This window comes from Bipolaris victoriae (assembly GCF_000527765.1).
Source record: "Bipolaris victoriae FI3 unplaced genomic scaffold scaffold_34, whole genome shotgun sequence".
NCBI classification, from domain to species: Eukaryota; Fungi; Ascomycota; class Dothideomycetes; order Pleosporales; family Pleosporaceae; genus Bipolaris; species Bipolaris victoriae.
In genome coordinates, this window is record NW_014575358.1 from 174,621 (window position 1) to 199,670 (window position 25,050).

Genomic DNA, 25,050 nt, shown 5'->3' on the forward strand with positions numbered 1-25,050 from the left:
AGTAGCTCATTAGCCTCCGCCTCGACACGTCTGGACAACGAGTCGTTCTCTCTTCGGTAGCTCTCATTCTCAGCCTTCTGGTTGCTAAGATCCTCCTCGAGATTCTCAATCTTCTCCTTGAGAGCGGTAGTATCTTCGAGATACATGCGCTCCTTCTCAGCGACTTGCTCAATAAGGTCCTCAATTTCGCTTTGTTGACGTTGCACCTGGTTGTTGAGGTCGATGATGTTGGCTTGAAGAGACGCAATCGTAGAGCTGGTTGAGTTCTCCAATGCGGCATATTTGTTAGTAAGGTCTGCGAGCTGAGCGGCGAGGTTGGCAACCTGGACATCGCGGTCTTGCTCGAGCTGATTACGTGATTCGGTCATATCGGCAAGGTTGTTCTCAAGCGTCGCGATGTCTCCTTCAAGCTGCAGAATCTGCTGCTCCAGTCGGCCAATTGTCTTCTCAGCGTTCTCACGAAGCTGAGACTCAGACTCCAGCTGGTTGTTGAGCTCATTTTCGCGCTCCTCTGCATCCTCCTCAAGCTCACTGATCGCGGCCTCCTTTTCTTGTTGGAGCTGGAACAGCTTCGAACGAAGTTCATTAGCCTGAATACCAGTGTCATGAAGACGAATGTTGAGATCTTCAATCTTCTCGTTGGCTTCATCCAAATCAGCTTCGGTCTTCTCGCGTTGAGCACGCTCGGCGGCCAGATTATCCCGGTATTCATTGAGCTGCTCCTTGAGCTCAGTGACGGTGTCTGTGAGATTCTCGATGGTGTTGGCGTGCTTGTAGACTTGCTCAATCTGCTCATCCCGCTCGGTTTCGGCAGCTTCGCGGGCCGCAGTCTGAGTAGCCAGACGTTCTCTGAGCGTGCTCATATCTGCGGTGATATTGTCGACATCGGTTTCCATACGCTCGATGCTTTCCTCTAGTTGCTGAATGTAGTCGTTCTTTTGCTCAACTTCGGCTTCTGCCATTTCACGACCCTCCTGTTCTGCCGCACGCAAATCATCTAGGGCGGCTATGGCCTCCTCATGTTCCTTCTCCATGCGGGCGATGGTGTCGTGGTGGTTATTTTCGAATTCAGTGGCTGCGGTAGTGACATCGTCAAGGTCCTGGCGGTACTTTTCAAGAGCTTCTTCAAGCTCTGCCACATTCTGCTTGTAGGTTGCATTTTCGTCCTCAAGATCAGCGATATCAGAATCTTGTTTGGTTAGCTGGGCCTCTTGTTCGTCATTCAGGTTGGTCAAGGTAGCATTGCGCTCCTCAAGTTCGAGAATGGTACGCTGCTTGTCTTCGTTTGCTTTGTCAAGCGTGAACACATCCGACTCTAGCTGCTTCACTCGCTCCTCGGAGTCGCCGAGCAGGTCTAGCACACCTTCGTACTGTCGTCGAAGAAGAACCTCAGTCTTTTGAGAGTCCTTGAGCAGCGTGATTTTTTCTTTCAGCTCGTAGAAGATGCCACCAAAGAGCTGGGGAACCTTTTGCAGAAGTTGTTGGTTAGTGACACCAGATGTGGTACCAGGGAAGAACTTCTCAATCTCAGCGCGGATGTCTTCGAATCCGTGTCGCAATTCAGCCAAGATGTCGCTCGAGGAGGCACCGGCTTCGACGAACCGCAAATTCTGCAGCTCAATCGTGATCAAGCGCAATGCGCCCTGAGACTCGCCCAAGGCTTTGCTGAGCTGTTGCAGTTCCCGTTCGTAGCGCTCAATGGCTTCATCTTCGATCTTGTCCATCATTACTTCCTCGCCTTCGGTCAAGCTGTCGCGGTGGAGATGCGAAAGGGTCGGCAGAGACTCGAGGGTCATCTGGCTGGAGATTTCGAGCGCACGAGAGGCGTATTTGCCAGTGGGGATAGGCTCCATGTCGAGGTCTTGCGACATGTGAAGGTCTTCGGGATCAACCATGACGAGTGCTTCTTCATCGTCGGAAAGATTGACAGGCTCCTCATTGTCGTCACCGTTGTACAACGAGGATGCTCGAAGCTCGTCGATTTGTTGGCGAGCCTCATCTAGCTGCACTTGCAGCTCGTCGGCGTGTGCATCGGTAATATCAATCTCTCCGAGGCGGCGGGCTTCGAGCTGGTACTCGAGATCCTTGATTTTTTCATCTTGTTCGCGCAGCTGGCGGCGGAGCTCGAGGAAGAGCTTCTTGTCTTTCTTCTGGTGGTCTTCGAAGCTGTTTACCTCTTGACTCAGGTGGCTGCGGCGAAGCCGGCGCCTAGCACGGCTGTCAAGTACTTGTGTGAGGGGTGCAAATTGAACGCGGTTGGAGTTGTTTTCGTCGACCTCATCTACACGCTCAATGTGCAACTGGGCAGGCATGGACATGCGGGACCGGCGGATGTTAACGAAGCGCTTGCGGGCAGCACCAACACGATCAAGGTGGGGGGTCAGGCCTGGAAGTGGTTGCGTGGAAGCTTGCGGGGCCATGAGCTCGTCCTCGTCGTCATCATCATCGTCGACGGCGACGGGAGGCTCAGAGTGTCGTCGTGCGTGGCGGCGGGTGGTGTGGCTGCTCTGCGTCTCGACGTTGATATTGTCGCCCTGTTGCGACCGCGAAAACGATTGCTGAATTTCGTGGGCAATCTGGTCTTCGTCATCTTCAACCGCAATTCGCTTTGTGCGCTTCGTCTGCGAGAGCTCAGCAGAAGGCGAAGCAGTCCGCTTGCCGCTGGAGCTCATGTCTTCCGAGGGCGTCTGGAACTTGGTGGATGGGCGGCCGCGCTTTCGTCGTGGAGCGTCGCCAGGGCCCTCGTGGTGGTGCTCAGATGGTAGACCGCTAAGACGCGCCATGGTGGTACGTCTAGGGGTCAATTGCTATATTCTACAGCTGCTGTTAGCTCCCACGGTGCTGGGAGAGTCAATCACGCGTGATTTTGCGCGTGTTGGAGCTCCGTACCTATCTATCAAGAAAGAAAGCGAACAAAAAAAAGGGCCAGCCAGAAAAACGTGGTCCAACCGGTGAGCGGGTGCAAGGCCAAGAAAGGTCTGGATAGAATGAAAAATGGGGTGCCCAGGCGGAGAGAGCGCGGTGGAATGGACAGCAGCGGGGCACAAGAAAGGCAGGGCAGGGCCAGCTTTGATCTAGTGTGGGTAAGAGGAGGTTGAACGGGCGCCTGGGATTGTGCGACTGTGCGTGAAATGGGGTGGTTGGGCAAGTGGAGGCTTTTTGCTACGTCAATGCGGCCCATGCATGTCTACGCCTACGCTAGCCCTTCGCGGGTGACGTCGACGCGACGGCCTCTTGGGCGCGTCTTCACTAACTCATGCTTACGCACTCGCTGCCTTGGGCCCTCTAGGTACCACTTGAACCTTGAAACCCGCCCCCATACAGGTTTTTGGCGAGTGAACGGCTGGCGCTTGCAGTCACCCCCCGCCTCACTCGACGTCACCACGTGAACGGCGCCCGCACAAGCATCAGCGGCTGATCTTCCCACGGCCTGGAATCAAAGGGTTCAATACAGCCAGCCCTGTCAGGGGGATTTGCTCGCGAGATGCATGACGACGCCGGATCCCCTCCATCATCCCCTCCCGCACGTGGCCTGGCCATGCATCCGTTCCAAGGTTCCATACTCTACATACTGATACCTATGTGCGTACATACATGTACCCCTTGTTACTTTTTCAGCAAAAAATCGCTTTTGAAAAACAACCCCTTTGTCGCGCTGGCGATTCCGTACAGTCCCCCCATCGGCCACGTGCTCCAGAATTGCCAGTATGCCCATTCGCTCCACGACTGTCTCTTGCGCCCACTCTTGTCTCCAGCAACGCCTTGCAGATCGACACGCACCTTCTCGTACACGCTCGGCAGACTCTCAGCGTGGTACTTCCTGCGCAGCTCCATGTACTTCTTCTCGTCGTAAATCCCCCAAAACTCTTGCTCGGTATAGTATGCATGTGCGTACAGACACTTCATGCCCCCAAGCGCCGTCACCTTGGCTTCAAAGTCGCGGTTCAGCTTGATGAAGGCCTGGGCGTCATTCGGCCCCATGTCCCAGATGCCCACGTCCAGCAGAATGTCGTCCTTGACGTTGTTGCCCTGCGAGAAGCTACGTTCGCCCAGCGGCGCCGATTTGACAGGACACAGCCAAAGGGGCCAGATGCCAGTCTTCTCATCAATCCATCGAATGAACTCATCTGCTGTATCATACGGCACCCCGTAGTCTTGGATGATTGTCCGAGATGCAAGACCTGACCGGTGCAGCGCATGTACCATTGTTCGCGAGTACATAAAAGGATCCAACAGATAGCGAGTAACACGGTTGAACGGTGTGACAAAGTACTTGAATGCTCGTAGTCCAGACCAGAAGACGCCTCGGTCGTATCTGAACAAGTACGACTGTGTAGGTATGAGCTCCCGGTACGTCGTCTTATTTCCCTGGGTCCGCTTTACAATATCTTCGGCGTGCATGTAGAGCCAAGGGTCTGCTGGTTGGTCGAAGCTCTGGATCTTCCTATCCATTGGCGCATCCGTCAAGCGCCCAATCATAATCACCCCGCTCTTCAAAGAGTACATGATACCATCCATGTAATCGACGGTATAATCATCCTGATGAAGTCGAAGTTGCTTCACCGCTTCTTCTGTACTGCTGACGGGTATGTACTCCAGCTCTACGTAGTTACTGGCCTGAATGAGCTCCATTTTGAGTAGTGTGATGACGCCCAGGCTTCCACAGCTCCCGGCGGCTGTGAAGAACAGATCCCGGTGGTCCTCCGTGGATGCCCACACAACCTCACCGTTGCCGAGGATAATCTCTATTCCCGAGATGGTGCGGTCAAAGAGCCCATATTTGTAGGAACTGCTTTCCCCACTGGTGCCAGCAAACCTAGTCACGTCCATCAGTGTTCGTGGCTCGAAGATATATCATGTTGCATATAAGAAGGGTGTCATGGGCAAGGATCTTGAGCAACTTGGACCTGACCGCTCGAGTGCAAAAACAAACGTTCCACTTACCCACCACCAACAGTAATGTTCGGCAGCTCCATGACAACCTTTGGTAGGAATCCCTTTGCCATGGTAGCTTCCACCAGCTTATCCATCGGAACATTCGGCTCTACGAGTACCGTCTTCTCCAGCTCGTCGAATTGCAGCACATGGTCCAGCGAGCTGACGTCGATGATTTGATTGCGTGCACGAGACGATGTTCGTGTTGACAGTGTGGAACCATGATATATGCGAAAGGGTGTCTTGGATGCGCTGAACTTGGCAACCTGCGCCGCAAGAGACGCTACTGTCGCCTTATGTGTTTCCATGATGAATATTTAGTGATATGAGAAGAGGGCAAGGCAGTGGTTGAATGGAAAGAAGGTGAAAGATGGAGGCGTGATGCTTTTGCATATATACGTATAGTATATGTAAGCTGGGCTGCGCCTTTCTCCACCATCCGTCCGATCCTGCCAAATTCAAGAGTCGACCAATCGCTCCGGACCAAGAGTCGCTTTTGTGCGGGGCAGACAGAATTGCTTGTTTGATTGCCTCGGAGAGCCCACCTTCAGATAAGGGCATGGTGGCTTGTTTTCTCACAAAAGGATGGCACACATGCCATGTGTACCATGAGAATGCATCTGTCTTGCTTTCGGCTCATGGGCGATCGGCACGTAGCTTCCATGTGGTGGGCGGAAGCGCGGAACAGGCTCCACTCGCTACCAAAGCTGACGTATGTAGGACGAGCGGGATCCCTTCTCATCTTTTGCTTGATCTAGGCTCGTGTAACCAGCACAGACGTTATTTGATTAGCCGGCGACGTTGCACTCCCAGATGCAGCAATGGTAGCAAAAGAGAGCAAGGGTGGATGATCTGTTGTCCGATCTAGCACTAGCACTGCAGTCCACATTCCAGCCAAAGACGATGGGGCCCACTACTAGTGCGACTTCTTCAGCCTCACCCGACAGTCAGCCTACTCCTACCTTTTGTAAGACTACGGGAGACGAGGGGCGCAAAACAAATCGTATTATGCGTGCAGGGTTGATTTCACAATGTACGGACAGAGTTTTGGACAAAGCTGTCCCGCAGCATGGTGTTTCCCTCCGTCGTTAGGGAGATGGGACGAGTTTGCAGCATATACTACTGTGCATGGAGCGAAGAGGATAAAACATTTGGGATGAATGAGAAATGCATGTACATATCTATTCCAAAGTACTTGGTTGGCATTAGGTATTGATACGGAGCCATCATCATAGCCAGTTGCTCCACGTCGTCAGCCCAACCCATGTCCATGTTATCACCTAACCCGAGTATGTTCAACGCTGACAACGATGCAACTCTGTGTCTCAAAGTCCGATTCTTTGTAATGACCAGAACAATATGGATATTCTCAATGATGTGATGCTGGCACCCATGACATGGCCTGTTCAACAGCTCTTTCTGCAATCACCCCCACTGTTACTGCCATTTGAGACGAACCTACCGCTTTTGCCTACGTCCAGGCGCACAAGCTTCCCTTCCATACACGGCTATACAAACAACCCCCTCAACCTGTTACAGCCCATCCTCCTCCATCCCACCACAACTCAACTCTACCAACAAACACCACTCACCCAACAAGATCCTGCTAAAGTTCATCAAGGTACCATAATCCCAGCGCTTCTCCTTCAAGTACTGCCCTCACTAATGTACTCCGTAACCCAGACATTCACCACCATGGGTGCCTATCACTCCGTCATGGCCTATGATTCAGACATGGCTCAGGCCATGACCGCCATGACCGACGTGCTTCGCAGCATCAACACCACCCTGACCGAAGGGGCCCGCCGTTTAAACAGGCACGAGTCCTCGAACCAAACCGACCCTACCAATACCCTTCTCAGCCGCGTGGTCAATCCCGTTCTTTCACACGCATACAGCATGAAGGAACACTTGACCTGCATCGATATTAAAGGAGGAGATGTCAGCGCCCTTATACCCCACTTGACCGATATCAAGGGGTTGAACGATATCAAGAGGTTGAACGAACTTCTGAAACCCCTCGGATTCAAAATCGTGAAGTTGAATCAATACGGGCAGGTAGATGACGACGGGCTGTTCACCTTCCACTGCGTCGTCATCGTTTGGTTTACATTCCTTGCGGTGGTCGTTGTTACTATACTTTTGTCAAAGGCAATTCCCGCGTTGCGCGATGCCTGGGAGAAATCCGAGGAGGGCTGGAATCAGATATTGGCTGAGCGGGCTGACGCAGAGGTTGCCGTTATGAAGCAGAAGTTGGTAGAAGAGCGTCAGCGGTTGGAAGAGAAGTATGCGGGAATTCTAGCAGCAGAGAAGCGAGAGCGAGAGGAGCAGAAGGCCAAGCTGGACAATGCTCTCAGGGTGCATTTGGACCAGCGTGCCGCCGAACTCGAAGTGCAGATCGCGGAGTCCGAGGCACGCGACGCTGAGAGGGCTCAGAAGGCCCAGGAAGAGGCTGAAGAGTACAAGGGAGAGTCTGGACGTCAAGGAAGAAGATGATGCTTGAGTTGTAGACTGACAACAACACAAGAACCGAGATGGGGGGGGGGGGGGGGTGAGAGTGAGTAGGTTGCCATCGGGCATCAGAGCGGGCATGCATACGAGGGTCTCGTTTTACCATGCATCTCTTATCTTGTTTTCTCCTTCTTCAACACGTAGTCATCGCCCTGGACTACTTTGTATGTATACCAGACAGATCAGACAGGAAAGCATTGCTCTTTACAAGCCTCTTCAAGAGGCCCCTGATTCCAGTCCCAACATCTTCTTTCCCCACTTAATCCTTGACCTTGTTCCATATCGAGGGTAGAGACGTAGCGGTGATGTGTGTGGGTAGTGTAGACGACGTGTTGGACGGGTTCGCTTGATTGGGCGGCGGACGCACAGACAACGTTCGCGAGCTTTCCATTTTGCCTTCCGAATCCCCGCTCCTCTTCGCGCAAACCATTTAACAAGCCGTCGTAGCCCTCGGTCCACACGCCCTCTACTCCTCCCCCTCCATACCCAAAAATGGCATCCACCGAATCATCTGGCCCTGTCAATGGCAACTATGCGCCACAGGGATACGAGAACAGCTACTCCACTGGCGCCTCCAACTTCACACCCTCGCAGCAACCAACCGCCAGCCAGCCCGCACAACAAGCAACCGCCTCTGAGATCCCAAAGGACGAGGTTGGGTGGTACTTTGTCGAGCAGTACTACACCACCTTGAGCAAGAGCCCCGACCGACTTTACGTAAGTCGCACATGCCAATCAACCCCTCATCAAGACATGTCGCTGACCCAAACTCTAGCTTTTCTACAACAAGCGCTCGCAGTACGTTTCGGGCATTGAGGAAGAGAAGGTCAATGTTTGCTTGGGCCAGAAGGTATGTAAACACTCGTCCAGTATTCATATCAAACTAACGTGAGCACAGGCGATCAACGAGCGCATCAAGGAGCTAGACTTCAAGGACACGAAGGTCCGCGTTACCAATGTCGACTCACAGGGCTCTGATGCCAACATCGTGATCCAAGTAATTGGTGAAATCTCCAACCAGGGCCAGCCTCACAAGCGCTTTGTCCAAACCTTTGTCCTTGCCGAGCAGACCAATGGTTACTTTGTTCTCAACGACATCTTCCGTTACCTCGCAGAGGATCCCGAAGAGGAGGAAGAGCAGCAAGAGCAAGCTGCACCCGCTAACGGTGTCACCGAACCAGCTCCTACCGCCGCCGTCCCCGAGAATGCTGAACTCAAGAGCGACGAGGTTGCAACCAGCGAGGAGGCCTTGAACAAGGTGGATGACAAACTACAGGAGGTTGTAAAGGAGGAGCCTGCTGTGGAGGAAGTTGCACCTGCAGCTCCGGTCCAACAAGTACCAGAGGAGGTTGAACAACCCGCTGCGGAAGAGGCACCCGCCGCTGTTGAGGAGAAGGCTACCGAGGCACCACAAGCCCCTGCCGAGGAGATCATTGAGCCCCAGAAGCCTGCCGCACCAGTCCAACCCGCACAGAAGGCCAGTACCGTCGCGATGCCTTCTGGTCCACCAAAGCCTGCTGCCCCCCGCACTTGGGCTAGCCTCGCCGCCTCTGCACACAAGGTTGCTACTCCTGTTGTGAACGCCCCCGCCTCCCAGCAAGCCGCTTCGCAGCCCAAGGCTGCTGCTGCTGCTGCCGCCGCCGCCACTCCTGCCCCTGCTCAATCTGCAGCCGCTACGCCCAGCCAGCCTGCTGCACCCGCTCGTGAGCAATCCCCTGCCACAAGCCAGGGTGAGGCTGCCGGCTGGCAAACAGCTACTGGACACAAGAAGGAGCAGTCTCGCGCACAGAACGCCGGTCCTGCCGCTGACCCCGACCAGAAGCGTGCTTACATCAAGAACGTCTACAGCCAAGTCGAGGAGGGTGCTCTGAGAGCCGCTCTCACCAAATTTGGCGAGATTGAGTATCTTGACATCAGCCGTGGCAAGGTGAGTGAAACTGCATGTGCATATGGAAAAGCTACAGAACTAACATGGGTTTAGAACTGCGCCTTTGTTGACTTCAAGACACCCGCCGGGTTCCAGGCCGCTGTCGCTGCTAACCCTCACACGGTCAATGGCATCGAGATGAAGGTCGAGGAACGCCGTCAGAACCCTGGGCAATTCAACCGTGGGGGATTTGCTCGTGGTGGTGCTTCTCGTGGCCGTGGCGGTATGGGCGGCCAGGCGCCTCGTGGAAACTTCCAACCTCGTGGCCGAGGTGGTTCTATGCGCGGTCGCGGCGGTGCAGCTCAGGAGTCCTAAAGATCGACTCTGGTCGGCTCATTCTCTCTTTCCCTCTCTTTCCCTCTCTCTCTCTCTCTATCTCCCACATTCTTTGTTCGTTCCCTGTTGAGCTCGTTCGACTCGATGGCCTAACGACTGACGGCTTCAGCTATGTACTGTACTCGACCCTTTTTTTCAGCGCTTTGTATAAAAGTCATTTCATTTCGAGGAAAAGTCTGGGCGCACGCGTTCGTCCTTGGGGGTTTGAGCCCTTGCATAGCGAGCGGTTTCATTTCAGCATGGTTTCCTTGTGTACTCATAAGTGTTCGTCCCGCCCTTTATTTCCCTTTTCTTGTTTGCGCGCATTTCTGGTTGCCTAATGTATAGGGTGGGCGACGTGACGGTTAGAGGTACGGGCTAGGGACTGTCGTGGCATCTGGTGTAATGGATTCGGGTGCAAAATCAGACAGGCGTGTACAGCATGACATGTACAGGGCCATGATGAGATGGGGATGGGAAAAGCAATCGTAAAGACGCTCTAGTACGAATACAACATGTGCCATATTACATGTATATCAAGGCATCTTCTTGAAGCTACAATGGTATCATGGGATCTCGGCGGCGTCGCGATAACGTCAGCTGATAATGTATCATGCAGCCCTCATGTAGGTGCGCTGATCGCTGATTCGAGGATGAGACAGGCTACTTTGGATCGGCAGCAGCCCAATAGCTCCACGACTATGGGGGTAGCATTGATTGTACCTCCAACCTTCTGTCCTCTTCCCTGGACTTGTCAAACATTAACTCGCCCCCTTTGCTGTCTGCCGTCTGCCGTCTGCACGACTGCTAAGGCGCATTGACGCGTTCCACGCGAGACTAGCAGTGCAGTAGCTCGCCGCGGGGCGAAGGCGGGGGCCGTCGCGTGCATCCATCCCATTGCCATCACCACTTCGGTACTTGAACGAGGCTTAGTACCAAACCTCCCGCGGCCAAACACCTCGACAGCTGCATTTGGTGCCATATGCCCCAAACATCTTGCCGATATGCGACCGATACCGGGCGGCGACGCCCTCACTCCTGCTGTTAAGCCGCGCTCTCGCAAGTCGAGCATCGACCCGGTTGCCCCTGTATCTCATGTACCCACTTCCTTCGTCTTCAAGCGATTCGAGGACCTGGAGCAGACCGCAGCTCCGCTTCATGTTGCAACCTCTTCGGGAAGACACGAGGACCACGGCACGTACGGAGTGCAAAGTCTCGCAGATACACTCGAAGCTGCATTTGGTCCCGAAGATGCGCCAAAGCGCACCGACTCGCTCAAGACAGAGAGAACAAAGGGCCATGGCGCAAAGAGCTCAAGGCCAGTGTCGCACGGCTCGTCGATTGATTCAGCAACGTTGCCCGACGACGCCAGGGCAAACAAGACTTGGAAATTGAAGAGGAATCATTCCAACCACGGTTCCTATACACCCTTGAAGCTGCCTGGCGCAGACGTGTCCTCCCCATACCCTACTTCTGCCATGCCTAGCACACCGACATCTGCTTCGATAACATCGCTCAAACTGTCCGACGAGGATTCCACCATGGATGAAGCTGTTAGTCAACCTGCCATGTCCAGCGCAGGCGAGGAGGACCATGTCGAGATACAGCAGGATGGCCTATCTTTTCCACAGCTTGTCATGCCCGTAATGCAAATGCCAACGAGACGACCTTTTACGACAAAAGGCAAGGCTATGAGTAAGCTAAAGGTGATGGTTGCTGGTGAAACAGGTGCGTAATACTCGGCATCTACAGTACGCGTTGTTGTGCAGCGCATCGGATACTGACGGTATGACACAGGAGTCGGCAAGTCGTCTCTCGTTCGATCCATCGTGCAGGCATGCGAAGACATTGTACACGTAGATCCTTTACCAACCCCCCAATCAACCTCGCAGCCACGTGCATCCAGGTCCAAATCCCGTGCAAGGAAATCAGCATATGCGGGTACTACACGAGTGACAGAGATTCATGCAAGCACAAAGCCCTACCCGCATTGGTGGACTGATTTGGACGACTCTCGTGCACCGAAGAAGAGAAAGGGTAGTAGCGATAATGTTTTGGAGAGGAACATTTGTTTTGTTGATACCCCCGGATACTTACCAGGACCAACAGAAGCAGACGATATAGGTACCGTCGTCAACTACGTGGAATCTCTCTTTTACCAGACTTCTTCTGTCGTATCACTGGAAGACAGCGATGCGCTCGGACTTGTCAGTGGCAATGGTGGCGTCCTTGTGGACATCGTAATTTACCTACTATCGCCCGGTAAGCTAAGTGGTTGCTTCATCTATAATTTATTCTGACATTTGACAGGCAAAGACATCAGCAAGGACATTGAGTATATGCAGCGTTTGTCGTACCTCACCAACGTCATTCCCGTTATAGCGAAATCGGATACCCTTTCTGCGCACGAGGTTGTAGCATTGAAGACCTCCATCCTCGCCCAGTTACAAACGACCGCCTTTAGACCCTTTTTCTTTGGAGAAACCATCGACGATGCGTTACTCAATGTGCAGGGCCTCTCTCTACCAAAGCCTCCAGTATCTGGTGCTTCAAGCGAAGGAAACCAGTATCCCTTTACGACACCCACCTATCCATATGCAGTATCCTCTACTCTTGGCCTGGACCATGATAATATGGATGCATCGCTGCTTATGTCGCCAGACTATGTACAGCCTCTTTTACCTTCAGAGTTGACAGCGCTAGTGAACCAAGTATTCGATCCCGAGTCTATTACTTGGCTTAGGCATTCTGCAGCAAAGAAATTCGTGGCATGGCGGCGTAGGGTAAAGCTTCCTGGCGAGTCGACCATGGTGCGAAGCACTCCTCAACCACGCAGTCCAACAACAGCATCGATAGGACTCAACGGAGCTACTTCTAATCGTAAGCAATAGCAATACCACATTCCGTGATGAAGCTAACCTTTGCACCAGCATCTCTAGCATCTTCCGTCTTCTCCGCCACCTCACCATCAGGTGTCCTAGTACCCGGTTCAGGATCGCCCTTCTACCCTTCAAACCTCCAATCCCCAATCCTCGCCTCATCCACATCCCTCGCCAACTCGGAAGCCCTCGAGCCCCCAGCCAACTTCTCCCTAGCGCGATACGGCCACTCTCCGCAAGGCGACCAACGTTTCAGTGAAATCCGAATCGCAAGATGGGCCACAGATCTCCAGCGCAGCCGCCGCAACGAACGCGACCGCTTCGACGAACTCCAAAGCAAAGAACGCGCTAGATGGATGCTTGAATGCGTCAACCAAGAAGCTGCCAAAGGTTCACTGGTTGCAACATCTCCTGGCGCGGCGCCCAGAGCCGAATGGGCAATGGTTAGACACGGTGATGAGAAGAATACGCGCGGTATTGGGAATCGCTATGCTAGAGCTATGGTTGGACTTGATTCTCGCGATCCCCTTGGCTTGTGCAATCTCAGCGACGAACTTAAGAGAAGGAGTTATGCGCTTGTCAAGGTCCTTGGGGGTGTTAGTGTCCTAGGCGCTGTCATTGTGGCTGTTTCGAGGGCGTGTGGCATGGAGACGGGGTTGATGCCTGCGTCGTGGTGGCGGTGGGTTAGTGCCATGGAGTGAGGTGGGTTGTTATGTGAATATGTAAGACGATTGATGGGATAACTCCAGTTTTGTTTTTGTTTTTGTGTAAGTTGGTTAAGGGGGGGGGGGGGGCTGGGGTTACTGGAGGTTCTCTTTTGAAGGCAATGAAGATATGCTCTATACCTTGTCTTGTATGTTTTTTTTCGAGCGTGTCTGGCGTGGTATAGAGTAGTTGCATAGATTCAATGAATGAATTGGGGGAGGTGGGGAGGTCATGTAAAATGTTGACTGGTCGAGGGCGTGGTTTTGCTATTATACGATTAACTCGGTGACCGTAATCATCAAGTCGTTTACTAATTTCTTTTTTCATTTAATCTGCATGTATTTTGTCAAAGACGAGGACAGAACGACTCTTCATTATCATCTCCCTACATATTCTCTGGGTTTTCATCAAAAAAAAAGTAGCAAGACTACATCTTTTCACGCTGCACATAGCTCCATCCCCCCAAACCCTGTACACGTATCCATGCACTCATTGCCATCCTGCCCTGCCTTTCTCCGCGGATCTGCGAGTATCTGCATAGCCGTACACTCACAGCTGCAGTATCGTTGCTTCGGGTTTGCTTTCTGTGCCGCTGAGGCATTTTCACTTTGCTATCTGGCTAAGAGTGGGGTGGTACTGAGTAGAAGGAAAGAGTGGGATGGTTACATACATGTGCGTTGGGGCTGGCACGGCCGTGTTACAGTGTGATATTCTAGGGTGTTTTAGTTGGTACTGGGGGTGTGTGTGAAATGCTTTCTGATTGCTTGCCGGGGTGTGGTGGAGGGGGATCTGGTATGCTGGGTAGTTGCATAAGATACGAGTGTAGATGACGCAGTTTTGCTTGCGAGGCTTGGGTCTGAGTCTGAGGCGTTTGGGAAACAGCACGGCCTCCAATCGTGGATATTACTTGAGTTGGTCGGTAAGGATCGAGGCACAAGAGTGAAGCGGACAGATTTGAATAATTATTGGAGGATTGGTTTGCTGTCGTATATCTAAATTCGGTGGTGTAGCTTGAGGTCACCTGGTTTCTCTGTTTGGTAAGGGGGATGCGGTACTCGTCTTATTGCTGTATGTATGTGGGGGCGCGTATATCCGCCGTGCATTTTGTCGGGGCTTTCATACGTGACATGTTAGCAAGGGCTAAGATCCTTCATCCAAAAACCTTTGTCAATGTAGTTGCAGCTCTAGCTGCATATTACAATCAGTCCTAGAGGGGCTTTGTGCATGAAGAAACACAATCTGATTAGCTCTAAGAATCTCTCTCTACGCTGATTGGCGTGCTAGTAAGGATTCAGGAATCTCCGTTTTTAGACAGTAATTAATGTCTAGTCACGTAACGAACGTTTGTATCTCGGCCAGACAGGCTGTTAAAATACTCATTTTATATACGATGTTACGTTTTCTTCCTTTGGAAGCCAACTGCTTCGCATGTGCTGTCGCCGGGCGTCGTCCAGACTAATAGTGCTAGCATTTGAGAATATATGAACATTAGATTATTGACCTTTGTACCAGATACAAGCTTCGAGGAGGTGCCTCAAAGCTCAGAATCGTAATCGAACGCCCTTTCCCACATTTTGGGAAGTGGTTGCGTAGTCTGGATCCGCCACGCCATGCACGATTCGTGCAGTGCATATCCTTTGTGGATCGATCGGCCTTTCCATATCCGCACTTGACATGTCTTACATACATCACAAAGCCCTGTCGATCAAATGATGTGGCTTTTCTCCTTCTCTTATACGTCAAAATGTGGTAGCACGGCCAGAGCGCCTATTGCCATTTTTGGAAATGCTGACCACCGGTGTCATCCGTTACCACCAGCTCTTACCGACTAACGTCTCCGTTTTCACAATCAACAGACGAGCGCACTCAGGGTTCAGGAACCGGGGTAGTCAAAAAATATCAGTAATACTCCGTTAACAATACCAGATACGACAAACTCTGGTGCAAACACGCATGGTAGAAATCAACAAAAGATGAATCCAACGTGAACATCGAGGTCGGGTTTGGAGGAGCTGCGAAGTCAGCCTGAATGTCATGACAAGTTCTGACGCATGTTGCATAGAGAGGCATGCGAAGAGTTTTCGGGTGTAAATGAGGTCGGAAAAAACAATATCTAGCGTCGGGAAGCCCACCGATCAGATGTGTACAGTACCCGGGGCCGGGATGTAGGCTATGAAGGAGTTGGTCACTACATATACGGGCACGGGCGCGCGTTGCGAAACGTCAGCCGATGATGGCGCTTGAAGCGATGGCGCTTTGGGATCGGTGGGAGATGACGATGTGGAGGAAAATGCAGTTCAAGCGGCAGTCGGCAGAATGCACATTGAGGCAACGGCACGAAGCGGATGCCAGGTATATGCAATGCAAAGGTAATGGCGCTCACCACTAGCCAAAAAAGTACACCAAAGGCGTGTGGATGTTGAGTGCACCAAGATCCTATAATGGTAAGCGAAAGAATGTCTCGCTTTGCACAAACTGAACATGATGCAGGGGCCCTAATCTACGTCGAATGTGGAGATCTAGCGGCACGCTTGATCGGGATCAGATTGTGGTCTGGCGTATGCTACTACCACATGCACAATGCCATTTAGGGTTCATGGAGGCGCAGTACGCTTGCTAAGATTGGTTTGGTCTCATCTAAACCATCTTGAATGCCACATCTTGAATGCCACATCTTGATCCCCCTCTACATATCCTGCATCAACTTCGTTTGCTGCCGCTTGGTGTGTCTGACATGTCTAATTCAGCCGATACAGTTCAAGCGCACTATTCATAGAAGTCATGGACGAACTTGATACCCGCAGAACGATAGCCCCACATTAGCGACTTTTCCAATACTATGATTGTTGATCAGCCATCTGTCGCGAGTTGTCCTACTTGCGTTCGGCCGCATCTTCCCAGATGCATCTGGTGCACATGCAATCGCCTCCCAGCGCTCCGACAGCCCACTCTCGCCTTTCCTTGACTGGAAGCCGCACATCGCAGTAGTGACCAAAAACTTCCTCGTCTTTCTTCAGCCCGGGTCCCTTGGTTGGGTCTCTACCCTTCCAGTCCACAAGCTCCTTACGTGTCCAGAACCGCATAGACCCACGCCACTCCCACGCCACATTTGGATCGCAGCTGTGATTTGCAAGACACCACATGGGGTGAACAGCGCTAATCTCAGGTCTCCCATCCATTCCCTGTTGTGCTGATGCTGTTCCTCGGAATTTGGCATACAGCGTGTTGAAAACCCAGGTGTCATAGCGATCGCTTTGGGTAAAGATGTTCACATCCATCTGCTCTAGAACATGGATTGGCATGAGTACATTGCTCTTGAAGGAAAAGGACAATGTTTGCGGCACATTTCCAAAAGGATCAGTCAGATGACCTGCTGAATCGGTTTGCCACACAGTATCGAGATCCTTTCCATGATAGTCACCCCAAATGTAGCGGACCTCTTTTAGCTCTAGGGGGTGAAGCTCCTGGGTCTCTGCCAATGCCAGTGCACGAACAAGCAGAAGGCTATAGAGATGATCGGCTGCTTCACGAGCAGACACCTTGCTTTGGTCGACGCTTACTCCACATATCGAAGGGTGGTAGTGATCTTGGGCGAGGTCATGGCATTCTTCGCTGCAGAAGAAGACCTCGTTGCATTCTTCACACGTTATGTTTTCGCTGGCTGTGTCCGCGGATTGCGAGAGAGGTATGCTGCAAGCATCGCAATATGACTCGTGTAGTCTCGATATGCCAGTGAGAAGCGACTTCTCTTCTAGTATGGTTTCTCCAGGGGCTATATCCTCCTTGGCAAATAACCCTAGTTGCTTGGTAAACTGTGATTCTGGACATTTCCCGTCTACAGATGAGGTAGTGGCGAGAAGAGGTAACTCAGAGATCCTCACTTCCAGTTTTGGTGCTATTTCTGTTAGTTCTTCGTTGAGAAAGTCCAAACATTCTGCCGAGAACCGATCTGGCTCGTGGTCATTCCAGGGATATTTTTCTCGACGAACAAGTCCTTTGTCGGGATAACCATCGACCTCGATATCCTCAAAATTTTCTCCGTTCTGCTCACAGTAGGATTTCAGGCTTTTTGACAAAGAGTCATCGTGGGTTTTGAAGGCAGTATCATCAGGGAATGCTTTCATCGCGCGAGCAATGTAGTCGAACGCACTGCGCAAGCATCCACAGTCTAATAGGCTTTCGATAAGGATATCATGCCTCGACAAATCAGCTTCTCTTAAATTTTTCAATCAATCCAGAATAGCTTACATACGCTGTTCTTGACCACTGTGTTTGCGCATAATTCGTGATGTCTTCATACTCTGAAGGAACGGCTTCTTTTTCGGCACTCATGGATAAGTCGGCCATCTTTTCTGGAACAAGATCTGTGCGTGCAGCCTCTAGGGCTTCATCATGGTATTCGCCTTCTTCAACCAGCTCATCCACTAATATCAGTGCTTTATAGGCATCTCCTACAGCAAGATCTGGATAGCCAAGATCCTTATAGGCTCTGGCTAGGTTCAGCCGATGCGCAATGCTGTAAGGCTGCTCAGGTGTAGCGTGCTGCAGTGCGACCAATTTCTCAGTCAATTGTCGACGCAGGATGATCATATCCTGCCATGGTCAGGGATGGCGATGAAACCCGGCAAATTGTAACTTGCCTCCATTTTTAACAAGTATTGAATGGGGAGTCGCCGTGTTCTTGTTGTGCCGCTTTTTCTTCTACAGAATCTTCTTTGGGGTACATTGTGGGGACCATCATTATCGATAAAGACGCTAGCTCCATCCAGTCTCCCCTCACCAGAACCACTATGCATCCCCTACACTGGACATGTCTATTTGAAGTCAGCCAGTTCATAGAGTATTGAAAAAGCAACCTCTACAACTAAACACCATGCTTCCATCTGCAGCCGAGTTAGTGGCGCGATTTCTGAGAGCTAATGGATACAAACAGGTGACGTCACCTCATCCTTGAGCTAGTATACACCCACTTACACCAGATTAGACATTGAGCAGCTTCGTGCAGGAAGCTGAACTGCCTCCTGATATTGGCGCAGCCCCGAATGACCAGGTCACAATTGAGTCTGTCTTGCAAGAGAAGAAGAAATTCGATCTTAGCCTCAACTTTGAAAAGCTTGGTATTGATGACACCAAGCAAGAATGGACTGTCCAAGCACCTGCCGATCCGAAGGTCGTAGGAACTCTCCCAAATCGGTCGAATATACTTAGTGTAGCGGTCTTGGATCTCTTGCTACCATCTGCAACAGACGTTCGGCAGTATATTGCGGTCACTACTGCTGACCGTCACTTACACTTGATGGATCCACACACTCAAGAGTTTGAACTTGCTCACACATTTTCCGGTTTCCAAGATTCACCGATTTTGGATGTCGTACCTGTAGATACTCAACATATCCTGATCGCTTCAATGTCAGGCAAGCTGACTCTATTCAATACGGCCAGCAGCACTGTGATAGAAGAACGCAAGGACCACAACAAATATCTCGTCAAGATATCTACTTTTTCGGTAGACGAGACTTCCATCTTCGTCGCAAGCGCAGGTTGGGATGCTAAGGTATTCCTATACAAGCTTGATATCAGCACCGAAAAGCCAAGGCTCGGGGACCCAATAGCAACTCTAACATTACCGAGTATACCAGAATCAACCATGTTTGTCACATTGCCTGGAGATGGCACGCCCACCCTTATAGTTGCTAGAAGAGACTCTACATTCCTGCACTATTACTCCGTTCCCAGCTCAGATTCACCAAATTTCACCCTTCTAGGGAAGCAAAACCTTGCTCCTCACTCAAACGCTTGGGTGGCGTTTACTCCCTCTGATATAGAGATCTGTCCTACAAATCCACATATGATCGCTGTCGCAACATCGAGGTGAGTCTATGCGCATGAGATGCATGTGATACTGTACAACTACTAATGTGTGATCTATTGCGTGTGCAGCACGCCACATATGAAGTTGCTGATAGTAAAGCTTCTGCTCCCCCCCACACGCTCTTCTGGACCCGCTGCGGGTGTTAATGCACACTCAGATGGAGCTGTCACACAAGCGTCGCAAGCTCGGGCTGAACTGGCTATTGCGGATAAGGAGGAAGCCGCTATATTAGTCAACGTATCCACTCTGGCGCCACAAACATCTTACTCAACGCCACGCTTGGTTTGGCGTCCGGACGGTTCAGGTGTGTATGTAAGCTCTGATGATGGGGTCGTACGCGGTATCGAGGCAAAGAGCGGGAAACTGGTTTCGTCTCTGGAGGCACATGATGCTGGCTCCAAACTCCGTTGCCTCTGGTCTGGTCACATCATGAACAATGGCGAAAAGGGCGAGTACCTGATAAGCGGTGGGTTCGACCAGAAGCTCATTGTTTGGAGATCTCGTTGAGTTGACAAAATTCTCGACTGTCTGCATTTGTCAGTTTTTGGACCGGCTTCATTACGATGAGCCAACGCCTGACTGGTAAGCGACCTTCTGCGCCAGAGCCAAGCCACCCAATATCCGAATTACCTATACCTGTTAAAACAAAATGAGTCCGCGTTTTTCACAAGTGAAGTCTCGGTATAGAGCGAGGAGGAGTTGGTCGCGAACTTTATTGATTATGTAGGTTCGAATCTGCAGGCTGTTCAAAAACGTCACAATATCATTGACTATCATTACTAGAGCTTCAGCATCGGCGGCTATCATAACTTTGAATTCAAGCTATTATAATTGAAGAAGCAGACGTGATGCTAAAACTCTACTACCCCGCAGGTTATGGTTGTACGTAGAGCTTAAACTGTATCTCTCTTTAGCACCGCGAGCTAGGCTATTGAAATTTACCTGCCTCATATGTAATACTTAATGAATACCTTGAGCTACGTTTTTTTTGGCAGCTTCTGCGGTGGCGGAGAAGCCAGACGTAGAGAAGAAGAAGGCCAAGAAGGAAAAGGCCAAGAAGGAAGCGGCGGAGGAAGAATATGCTTCAATTGGAGGCTCATCCTTGATCTGATCGGTGGTCGGCTGATTTTCATCCCTAAAATGTTCCATAATTTTCGCATAAATCTTGCCTTGTGCGGTAAGTGTAAGTTCTACATTAGTTTAGCGATTCTCCTATATCGAGGTAACTTGAATAGGGAAGTATTCTTTATGCTCTAGCTTAGGCACTGCATTTTCTAGCTTGAGGGAGTAGTTTTAGAATTCTTTTTCATTTCTCCTTGTTTAGCCACTACACTAATTCCGAGCCAAAAACACTATATCTGGCTACTTCAGAGAACCAATGTATAGTCAACACATTCAATTGACATGCCTTGACCTGCAAGCCAAGACCAACACGAATTGCTTTGTCCGGTTATGTACGTAAAGCCACGCTACACGGTATATAATGCACAGCTGAAGCTGAAGATGCGGTCTGCTGAAGACGTCCAGTCTGAAGAGCGGTGAGATCTTCGTGGGTGCTGCGGTGTGTTTGAAAGAGCTGACAGAGGTTCAAGAATGATTCGACAATAATCATGAGGCGTATCCAATGACGCTTCACGGTCCTGCAGGATCTCGGCCACCGGCTCGGGTATGGCCCTAGCAAAGATCCCGGGGAAACGGGTGGACCCTATGGCCTCACTTTTCGACGCCCCCTTGACGCCACCGCCCACACCAGCCAGGTGAGCCTGGACGACGACAGAATGAAAACTCTCAGCCATTAATAGGTCATGGTATGCACCGGTAGAAATATGACATTGATGAGCCCGCGGAAGAGAAGGCATAAGAACAGCGCTGGTACTACCATATGTCCCAGAAGTCATCTTGTACGATTCTATCTTCCGAAGCCAGACTTCATTTTCTTTTCACATTCTCCCACTCTTTATAGGTATACCGAAAAGGCTATTCTGTCTCATTTGTACCTGGAAGCTACATAATTGTTCATTTTTCAAACTTTTCAACTTCAGCTACTTGCTTCTCGCCGGCATGTCGTACCCAGGCTTATGGAAAGAGGGGGATGGAGATTATTTGCTCGTGGTATCTGGCGTCACGCGCTATGCACCATACCTAGCTGGATGGCAAGAATTCAAAGATCATCTTCGTAAAGTGGTCAAGGAGCAACCAGGATGGGCTGATGTGTACTCAAGCCAGGGCCATAGAAGAGGAGAGATGCAAGGATGGTGTCGACTAAAAGACAGGGAAGATGCAGATGCGGTATTCAGTATGTATACTTGGTTCCAAATAACGGTGAGGCACAACTGATTTGATGGCAGAAGTATATCACAGAGCCAAAGGCATGCTTGTGCATGTCTGGGAAACCAGCCGTAGGGGTGACGGTTACCGGTTGATGCGGTGTAACTGTTCTACAGCATTTCCTGAAGTCCCAGAAGGTGGCCACTCCAATGGGCGTTGCGGCATTGACATTGCAAGAGTGAACCAGTTGGGGGGTGGCAGAGCGGCACCTGTTGAAACGTCAGCTCCATACATGTCAGCACAGTCCGGCTACATGTATTCGACATATCCACAGATGCAAGCCTATCCACAGCAGCAGCCAGGATACGCCCATGTTCCAACTTACCCAGCCTACCCTCTGTCAAATCCACCGGTGTACTCGACTACTACCAACGGAATCCCCGTCAACATCCAGGGTGGAGCCATACTCACGGAAGCTCGAGGTATCTTTATTCGAAATTTGAGCTTCAAATGCACTATGGATGACCTCAATGCTCTACTGTTGCAGACTGTAGGCTATGCAATTGACATTCAGTTCATCCGAGACAACAGGACAGGGGCTTTCAAAGGCGCCGCCACTGCCAAGTTTGCCTCGAAAGAGTTGGCGCAAAACGCGGCAAACAACTTGAACGGCACAGTGCACATGGGAATGACACTACACGTGCGCATGGACACCGACGCCACCGTCGTGGGGCAGACCGAGCCAATGGTTGTGAATGGGTCGTACAGAGTGAGTCCATTCACACAACATTCAGAGACGATAGACTAACCATATGCAGCCGTAATTAGTTGTTGTAAAACGTGGGATGATATTATACTATTGCATTTCATGGAGTCTGCTGGTATCATTTGGTAGGCAACACCTCCAGAATAAGAGTCGGTGATGAGATGCAAACATGGCCCATAGCGTTCTGATTGTTTTTTCTGAGATTGGTGCAGTTGTCTGGAAGCCACTGGAAGACTTTCCAGGGCCCATAACCAATAATGTGGCTTGTTTCATCGGCGTTGCTTTAGCATCCCTTTCACAACTAGCAGAAGAAATATGTAATGCGGGTGGCCAAACCTCGAGTATGAGTATGCGTAATGAGTAACAGAGTTATGCAAGATATCAAACTACATAAACTCTATGTTTCAAGCGACGTTGCGTGCAGCAAGGCAATCTCCGAGCCGAGGAGATACAGGGGCTTCGAGACACGATGGATTGCTCGGTTATGCGTTGAACCCATGGTAAACAAGACTCTTTGTGGAATGTGTCACAAACTCCAACGTCGAGTGGAGTCTTAACAGTCATGAATAAGAAAATACATCTGCAGTTCCAAGTCCCTGGTTGGCTCGAGGCCAGATTGGGATTACATCGGCATGCTCTCTATGCGGCACTCTGAGCGAATTACTAGTGGCTCCCGTCATTGCAACCACCCCTGTAAATATTCGCTATGTTAGCGCGGACGCCCATAGCACACTCGGTACACAAGCGCTTGTTCGCGTATCGAAAATGGGTTTCTCCCCATGTTGTACCCACACCAGCACATGCGGACTGCATCCGAATGACCAGCTCCTCGGGTCCCTTGGATCGATCTGTCATCAAATAGCCTGAATACGGGACCTCAATCGGTGCCGGATTAAGTGGGGCCAGACACTTCCACGCCTCTGCCCGGGTTGCTAATATCCTCGCCACGAGAAAGAATCATTACCCGGTTTCCGAATAAGTGAGGGGAAACGGGACCAGTGGCGTACTGTATGCCTTGCTGGGAGAAAGACTACACTGTGGCATGAACCACTACGCATATTTATATGAGAAACATGTCATGCCGCATCACCTGTCGTACAAGATTAAGAGAAAAGAAAAAGAAACGAGCCATGCATGGTTATCGGCGCAGACACGCAAATGTCTTCAGGGATCATGGCTACAGTGGGGGCAGTGATCTCGCTCCCAAACCCTGAGACGAAGAAAACGCCTCCAGATCGGCCAGCCAAAGCGTCTTTACAAGCACAAGATCCGCTTCTGGAATCAAAGGGATAAGAGCTGAGGGCAGAATGGAGCTTTTTTTATTTTATTTTATTTTCATCTGGTTCGGCTGGCGCCATGGCTGACTGCCAAGTGCTCCAGCTGGATCGTCACGCTCCACAAAAATCACGAGTTGTGCGTGTTAGCATGCATACAAATGCATGCCCAGGACACGACGCGTGTTGCGGTTTACCGCCATGGCTGCAAGGGAAAAATGAATTAGTATTTGTGCAGACGTGGGACATATGAATCTCGTCAAGAGATATATGCGTGTGTGCGAAAACGGAGAGAAGTAGCTATTACATCAGCCAATAACAAGGAACAGGGGCTCACTGACATGTTGGAATCTTGAGTGTGCATGTCGTGTGGCCGAGGTTACGGTGGGAGATATTGGGGAGGCAGACGTGTCCCACCACCACCCATTATCTTCTAGAACGAAGAATCTGGAACTCTCATCATGTTGAATCGTACGTTTTTCTGTAGCTTTGTTTTGATTTCATCTGGTGATCTGAGTATGCCCATCAACTATGCGAATACGAAGCACGTGGGAAAAGGCGTTGAAGAGAAAAGGAAAGACAAAAGACAACGTACGTTGATTTAACGACGCTCTTCGCTGCACTTGAGCCCTATGTTTTCTTTTGACTGGAGGAGGAAGAAAAGGAAAATTGAAAACAGACATACATATGCCCAATTGCCAGATTGGGAGTTTGAAGCTTCTGGTAGTTAGCAGTGCAGATGCGACCTTACGTCCAAACACCAACGTAGGGTTGTTGTCAGTATCACGGCATCATTACTACAAGCAAGAACCCAGTCTCCATCTAATCCAACCTAGACAACTAGCACAAAACCCCCCTCTCTGTGAACTCACCGACCCAGTAACTTCCCATTGAAAGCCGCCTCTCTACAAAAAGTCAAGTCTCCAAATGCACTCACTATAGCACTCAACGACACTTTAGCAGATGCTGGGCTAGGGTACAGTACACAGGCCAAAAGTAGATAAATAGAAATCGGACCGACTCCGGCACGCCCTCGGCCAAACTCTAAGTCGTCGTGCCGAAAAGACCCTGAGGATCATCAGCAAGCCACTGGTCGCGCTGGGGGTATGTTCCTTGTAAGGCTTGGTTACAGGGGTGGAAGAGGGAGAAAAAAGTAAAGGGTTTCTGTGCTATGGTTTTGGCCGATGATGTTCGGAGAAGCTTAGTACAATGGGAAATTTTTCTTTCTGATAAGACTGCAAGGGATTCGAGAAGGTGTTTAGATTGTGCGAAAAGAAGATGGGTATTTGTGAGTTGGGGAGTAGTAAGCAAGTAAATGGAAGCAAGCGTTCTTGGGAACTGGAGACAGGGGGAAGTCTAGGCATCTTAGTTTGAAGAGTCTATGATGTTTGTCTCAGGCACACAATCAGCAATTGATTGAGGACCATGGCTTTTCGTAATTGAAAAGGCCTTGATATCTAGACGACGATCTACAGTATCTATATACTACAGCCAGGCGCTTACCATACTATCAGGAAAGACATCTCTACCGGGTACCGACCATCTCATCTAATCCCATCACTATTCAATCCTGACACCATTCACAGCGGAGAATCCAA

At 50.7% G+C, this 25,050-nt stretch overlaps 8 protein-coding genes across 8 annotated transcripts; 5 read left to right on the plus strand and 3 right to left on the minus strand.

Annotated features, from left to right (window-relative positions):
* Positions 1-3,606: 3,606 nt before the first annotated feature.
* Positions 3,607-5,243, minus strand: COCVIDRAFT_25888 (hypothetical protein; the record flags this gene model as incomplete). The annotated part of the gene is made up of 2 exons (XM_014701989.1): positions 3,607-4,816; positions 4,945-5,243. 2 exons carry the CDS (start codon positions 5,241-5,243, stop codon positions 3,607-3,609), a joined length of 1,509 nt encoding a protein of 502 aa, XP_014557475.1.
* Positions 5,244-6,630: 1,387 nt separating this feature from the next.
* Positions 6,631-7,431, plus strand: COCVIDRAFT_25889 (hypothetical protein; the record flags this gene model as incomplete). The annotated part of the gene is made up of 1 exon (XM_014701990.1): positions 6,631-7,431. One exon carries the CDS (start codon positions 6,631-6,633, stop codon positions 7,429-7,431), a length of 801 nt encoding a protein of 266 aa, XP_014557476.1.
* A 507-nt stretch (positions 7,432-7,938) lies between these two features.
* COCVIDRAFT_25890 (hypothetical protein) lies at positions 7,939-9,688 on the plus strand (the record flags this gene model as incomplete). The annotated part of the gene is made up of 4 exons (XM_014701991.1): positions 7,939-8,163; positions 8,222-8,296; positions 8,345-9,373; positions 9,428-9,688. The coding sequence occupies 4 exons, from the start codon at positions 7,939-7,941 to the stop codon at positions 9,686-9,688; spliced, it is 1,590 nt and encodes a 529-aa protein (XP_014557477.1).
* Positions 9,689-10,692: 1,004 nt separating this feature from the next.
* Positions 10,693-13,268, plus strand: COCVIDRAFT_15268 (hypothetical protein; the record flags this gene model as incomplete). Its single annotated transcript, XM_014701975.1, has 4 exons — positions 10,693-11,416; positions 11,486-11,950; positions 11,999-12,568; positions 12,619-13,268. The coding sequence occupies 4 exons, from the start codon at positions 10,693-10,695 to the stop codon at positions 13,266-13,268; spliced, it is 2,409 nt and encodes an 802-aa protein (XP_014557461.1).
* Positions 13,269-16,145: 2,877 nt separating this feature from the next.
* On the minus strand, positions 16,146-17,862 carry COCVIDRAFT_37033 (hypothetical protein; the record flags this gene model as incomplete). The annotated part of the gene is made up of 2 exons (XM_014702058.1): positions 16,146-17,469; positions 17,525-17,862. The coding sequence occupies 2 exons, from the start codon at positions 17,860-17,862 to the stop codon at positions 16,146-16,148; spliced, it is 1,662 nt and encodes a 553-aa protein (XP_014557544.1).
* A 283-nt stretch (positions 17,863-18,145) lies between these two features.
* COCVIDRAFT_25893 (hypothetical protein) lies at positions 18,146-19,651 on the plus strand (the record flags this gene model as incomplete). Its single annotated transcript, XM_014701992.1, has 3 exons — positions 18,146-18,205; positions 18,257-19,143; positions 19,213-19,651. The coding sequence occupies 3 exons, from the start codon at positions 18,146-18,148 to the stop codon at positions 19,649-19,651; spliced, it is 1,386 nt and encodes a 461-aa protein (XP_014557478.1).
* Positions 19,652-20,613: 962 nt separating this feature from the next.
* COCVIDRAFT_15271 (hypothetical protein) lies at positions 20,614-21,042 on the minus strand (the record flags this gene model as incomplete). The annotated part of the gene is made up of 1 exon (XM_014701976.1): positions 20,614-21,042. The coding sequence occupies one exon, from the start codon at positions 21,040-21,042 to the stop codon at positions 20,614-20,616; it is 429 nt and encodes a 142-aa protein (XP_014557462.1).
* Positions 21,043-21,205: 163 nt separating this feature from the next.
* COCVIDRAFT_15272 (hypothetical protein) lies at positions 21,206-22,236 on the plus strand (the record flags this gene model as incomplete). Its single annotated transcript, XM_014701977.1, has 3 exons — positions 21,206-21,440; positions 21,493-22,181; positions 22,231-22,236. The coding sequence occupies 3 exons, from the start codon at positions 21,206-21,208 to the stop codon at positions 22,234-22,236; spliced, it is 930 nt and encodes a 309-aa protein (XP_014557463.1).
* Positions 22,237-25,050: the final 2,814 nt, after the last annotated feature.